The sequence below is a fragment of the Alligator sinensis genome, unplaced genomic scaffold (genome assembly GCF_000455745.1).
Source record: "Alligator sinensis unplaced genomic scaffold, ASM45574v1 scaffold512_2, whole genome shotgun sequence".
NCBI lineage: Eukaryota > Metazoa > Chordata > Crocodylia > Alligatoridae > Alligator > Alligator sinensis.
The window spans coordinates 1,285,790-1,291,498 of record NW_005842182.1 but is presented as its reverse complement, the minus strand read 5'-3'; the positions used below and the strand labels follow the sequence as shown (position 1 = coordinate 1,291,498).

Here is a 5,709-nt window from a genome sequence, read left to right as displayed (position 1 = left end):
CTTTCCAATCTGTTCACATCCTTCTTGAAGTATGGAACCCAATACTTGGCACAGAATGACAGGTAAGGCCTCACCAGTACTGAACAAAGCAGAAGAATTAGTTTCCTTGAAAATTTCAAAACAACAGGAATATTGACATTCCTGTTAGTATAACCCAGTATGCTGTTGGCTTCCTTTGCAACAAGAGTGCACTGTTGGCTCATATTCATTCAAATTATAGCTTACTGTAACGCCTAGGCCCTTCTCTCCAGTACTGCAGCCTAGCCAGTCATTCCCTAGTCTGTACTTATGCATAGTTACACAACAAACTTGGATAGCATAGCAATGAGCAGTATGAGGTCAGATTAATATAACTTAAAAAAAAAAGTATTATTGCACTTGGAGAATTCAACAAACCTTTATTTTATCATAGATTTCAATGAATTTATCAAAACCTATTTCTTGCTCCAAGTTATATCTCAACTCTTCTAGATGGCTGAAGACACTATCATACTCTTCACATTCACTGGTGATCTCTCCATCACTGTTGTCTGCAAAGAAAAAAAATATAAGGCAGAAAGCACAAAAAGTTTAATCTTCCTGGGGTTCTGAATATATTGCACCACATGCCTAAACTCTCGTCAGCACAGAAACCTCTAAAACCAAATTTAAGTAATTAGCTTCAGGAAAGTGTGCCAAAATGCTACCACACCGATAAAAACAGCACGCATCCTCATGCTCTAAAGAAGGAGAGAAGGATAGCGTGCATGTGGCCAAAGAGCTTACTGTTTTCTGACAATATTGTGGCTAGATTTGCAAACTTTGTTACAGTAAACTGACAAACAGGTAGCAGAATTTAGCAATTAAATATGAGAACTCTTGACTTACTATTATAAATGATCAAATATATAATTCTGTGACCACCAGAAGTTACCAACCTAACCATGCCATACATTTAAACCAGCACTGCCAGCCCCAAGTGTCTACAAAATTAGTAAGAGCTCCAATAAAATAATGAATGTCTTAAAAACCACATGATTTTATTTGCTTCTAGGTTCTAAGCTATTAGAAGTTGCATTTTAAAGCTTGTCTCTGTACAGCCTTGAAGGCTAACATTTTATTTTCTTTAAAACAGAATCCTATATCTCTCATGAAATCTCATTATTCCAGGAGGTGGGACATTAATACCAAATGCTGAAAGGCTCACCATAAAAATCAAGAGAATGGGCCACTATGGATTACTTCCAAAATGGTGTTATTTACATGAGCAACTAAGAACTGTGAAGAGAGGAGAGAGGGGAGAAACATGCATATGAAGTTTAATTTCTACAAAAACCTTTTAAGATTTCCCATGTAAAGGTGCTACATAAGGCCATTTATTTACATATAGTTGTTATGCTGAGATATACCAGTCGCCTTCAGCTACTCATGAATGATGACAAAACCATGATTTCACTTTTAGTCTGTAGTGGTTGTTTTTACAGACAGGTAGTTCTGCTATAATCCTGACATCATTTAGAACTTGTTAAATTCCCTCATTTACCCTGTTCCTTTGCTAAAAATACAAGTTTGGATTTCTTTATTTTTCTTAAACAGCACTATTTTTTCCTTTCATTACCATTTTAGGGCAGCATTTTGTGCTGTTAGTATCAATTCCTCAAAGTAGCAAAGCAGTGGTAGGATTTTCTGAAGTTAACTCACTTGAATTTCTAGTCTGACAGCAGCAGCTTATTTTGGGAAGGGCAGTATTAAAAACATGCTGCTTCTTCTGAGTGTATTAAATAAATTTTATAAACTTGAATGCAGTATAATTCTAACTACTCCAATCAAGCCATCTGCTATTTCCCATTCACTCTTATGCGACAGGATTGTGAATGCAAGTTGAAAAAGAGAATATACACAGATGTATGATCTTCAATCCTTCCAAAGATAAGTTCTAGGTGACTGTATACTGGTTTGTAATCACTATTCAGATGCCAAAATGTTTTCCTTCAGCACTACTTGCAGTAAGAGGAAAAACAGATTTAATCACAGCTTGAATTCCCAAGTTTTGCAATAAAATGAGCTGGAATCTTAATATTAAAAACAAACAAGCAAATTTAAAACCCTATACTAACCGTTGGTTTATTCTGCATTTATGTCTAACATCCCAGGAAGGAAATTACAAATAATCACTACTTTTACCTGACTGCCATTCTTCATTAAGTACACTTTCACTGCTGGGGTTATTGTCTTCCTCATCATCCAGTTCTGTACCATTTGTTATGCGTTCTGCAGTTCTAGCTTTTAAAGTAGACTCTTCCTCCTCACTGAATTCCTCACTAGGCTGCTCCCTAAGTAGCTGCTCCATTGAGGCTCGAAGCTCTTGCAGGTCTGTATCTGCCTCTCCAAACATACTAGGATAAAAGAAAATATAAAAACATTATAGTCCATCATCCACAAGTCAGTTTTTAAAAAAATCTTCCACAATTGTACCAGAATTGTGGCATATTTTTTTTATAAAGAGGATACGTTTTTCTTAAACTTCGGTGTCGGGAACATTCCAAAATTATACTTAGATGGCATCTAGAATAAGACATGAGCAAATGACACGTTCCTGATTTTTCTGCCACATGCCACACACATGCTGCAGGGTAGCCACCCCTGCTCTAGAGGATCTAGAGGGAAGAGAAAGGAAAAAGGTTCCATATACAGCTGCTCCAAAATTGGGGTAGCAATGGACAAAGCAGAGCACCAGGAGGTAATTTAACCAGGTGTAAAAATGGAAAGCAAGTCTTAGAGCCCAAATCAGCAAGTGCAATCTGAACGGGGTATTTTCAGGAAGAGAAGTGCAAACAACCTATGTCTCACTAGGGAAGAAGTTGACATGCAGAAAAATGTACGTTTTTCTTAACCTTGAGATAACTTTCATTATAATACTGACAATTCACACATTAAGAATTAAACAGCCATAGCATACTGTTTATGGCTCGATAAACAGTAAAAGCATCATGCTTTCCCCCTGTGGTTCTCAACTTTTTTTTGATCCCCCCAAGCTCCCAGGGCACCTCACAATGAAGCTAATCAGTTCTCACAGAACACCACACTAAAGCAGCTCTGTTGCCTCCTATATAGGAGGTGGCACAAGCAGAGCAGCCTGGTGCCTTAACCCAATGTTTCCTAGAGTCATGGGAAAACTCAGAGGTAAGAGGATCACCTGAGCGCCTCTCCTATACATTTAGTCCACAGATTCAGGGCTACTGTTAGCTATCCTTATACTAGTCAAAACTCATCCCGTCTTGTGAAAACACAGTATGTACTGTAAGAAGGAGGGGGCGGATGTGGAAGAGGGAAGGTGTTAAGAGTGGCTCACAACAGTTGCTTATTAAGGAGGCTTGTCAGTGAGGCCCTAAGGGACCATGACCACGGGGAGAGGGGAGTTCAAGAAGAGTGGTTGCTCCTCAAGGGAGCGATCCTCAATGCACAAACTAAGTCTATTCCATCTCGGAGGAAAGGCAGCAAGAGGGCACAGCAGCCCCCCTGGCTCTACAGGGACCTAGCAGACCTCCTGAGGCTAAAAAGAAAGGCCTACAAAGGATGGAGGATCGGAGTCACCTCCAAGGAGGATTATTCTGCACTGGTCCGGTCCTGTAGGGAGCAGACCAGGAAAGCCAAGGCTGCAACTGAACTCCAACTAGCTTTGAGCATCAAGGACAATAAAAAGTCCTTTTTCAGATATGTGGGGAGCCGGAGGAAAAGCAGGGGCAACGTTGGACCCCTGCTGAGCCGGGGCAACTGACAACTGATGCCCAGGAAAAAGCCAACCTATTAAATAGGTACTTTGCGTCGGTCTTTCAGCCCAATGGGACGCCCATGCCCGCTACGGGACAGGGAAGTCCGGGTGAGGGTGATCCCCTGCCCTCCATTGATGCTGACTTCGTGAAGGAACATCTTGAGAAGCTGGATACCTTCAAGTCAGCCGGCCCTGACAATCTTCACCCCAGGGTACTCAAGGAGCGGGCGAGCATCATAGCCCAGCCTCTAGCACGGATCTTTGAAAACTCTTGGCGCTCTGGTGTAGTGCCCGAAGACTGGAAGAAGGCCAATGTGGTGCCTATCTTCAAGAAAGGGAGGAAAGTGGATCCGGCTAACTATAGGCCCATCAGCCTGACTTCTATCCCGGGGAAGATCTTAGAAAAGTTTATTAAAGAGGCCATCCTTAATGGACTGGCCGACGCCAACATCTTAAGGGATAGCCAGCACGGGTTTGTTGCGGGTAGGTCTTGCTTGACCAATCTCATTTCCTTCTACGACCAGGTGACCTATCACCTGGACAAGGGAGAAGAGATTGATGTCATATATCTTGACTTCAAAAAAGCCTTCGATCTGGTGTCCCATGATCGCCTCTTGGAGAAACTGGCCAATTGTCGCCTTGGGTCCTCCACGATCCACTGGCTGGAAAATTGGCTCCGGGGTCGGACCCAGAGGGTAGTAATCGATGGAAGTCACTCATCGTGGTGTCCTGTGACCAGTGGGGTCCCCCAAGGCTCTGTCCTTGGACCCATACTGTTCAACATCTTCATTAATGATGTGGACACTGGAGTCAGAAGCGATCAGAACTGGCCAAGTTCGCCGATGACACCAAACTTTGGGGCAAAGCATCCACACCAGAAGACAGGCAGGTTATCCAGGCTGACCTGGACAGGCTCAGCAAGTGGGCGGACGAGAATCTGATGGTGTTCAACGCCGATAAATGCAAGGTTCTCCACCTTGGGAAAAAAAACCCGCAGCATCCTTATAGGCTCGGCAGTGCTATGTTGGCTAGCACTATGGAAGAAAGAGACTTGGGGGTCATCATTGACCACAAGATGAACATGAGCCTGCAATGCGATGCGGCGGCTAGTAAAGCGACCAAAACGCTGGCTTGCATCCATAGATGCTTCTCAAGCAAATCCCGGGACGTCATTCTCCCCCTGTACTCGGCCTTAGTGAGGCCGCAGCTGGAGTACTGTGTCCAGTTTTGGGCTCCACAATTCAAAAAGGATGTGGAGAAGTCTGATGGCCACCTATAAGTTTATCAGGGGTGACCACCAGTATCTGGGGGAACGTTTGTTCACCAGAGCGCCCCAAGGGATGACGACTAGGTCGAATGGTCATAAACTACTACAAGATCGTTTCAGGCTGGACATAAGGAAGAATTTCTTTACTGTCTGAGCCCCCAAGGTCTGGAACAGCCTGCCACCGGAGGTGGTTCAAGCGCCTACATTGAACACCTTCAAGAGCAAACTGGATGCTTATCTTGCTGGGATCCTATGACCCCAGTTGATTTCCTGCCCTTTGGGCAGGGGGCTGGACTCGATGATCTTCCAAGGTCCCTTCCAGCCCTAATGTCTATGAAATCTATGAAAATTATTAAACCATTTTTAAGTAGCAAGACTTGTTTGAGAAATATTCTGATGTCTTCCCTCTTTGATCACATCTGTTTGAAATTGAAGTTTCATTAAAAACATCTGATGACACATTTTTGGAAAGTCATCCCCCCATAAGTAAAAACAAACATAAGTAGACAAAGACCACAGGTGGATATACAACAACAAATGGAGAAGTAAAAATACACAGTGGGACAGCAGTGGTTAGTGTGATAGGGAGTGGTCTCAGCACAAGGAAATGTTTAAAAAAGAATAATGAGTTGGCATTTATGATGTTTACAGGGTGCTGCTTGTCTCAACTGTGAGAAGTCAGGGAAACAGT

At 42.8% G+C, this 5,709-nt stretch overlaps 1 protein-coding gene across 8 annotated transcripts in view; it reads right to left on the bottom strand.

The window, feature by feature from the left end:
• NEK1 (NIMA related kinase 1) overlaps positions 1-5,709 on the bottom strand; it is an 87,449-nt gene that overhangs the window by 5,649 nt on the left and 76,091 nt on the right. For all 8 annotated transcript variants that reach the window (XM_025207117.1, XM_006026210.3, XM_025207121.1 and 5 more), the window contains 2 exons: positions 2,164-2,375; positions 397-530 (listed from right to left, as the gene is read on the bottom strand). In XM_025207117.1, the coding sequence (XP_025062902.1) occupies positions 397-530; positions 2,164-2,375 (346 nt within the window). The remainder of the gene's footprint in view (positions 1-396; positions 531-2,163; positions 2,376-5,709) is intronic.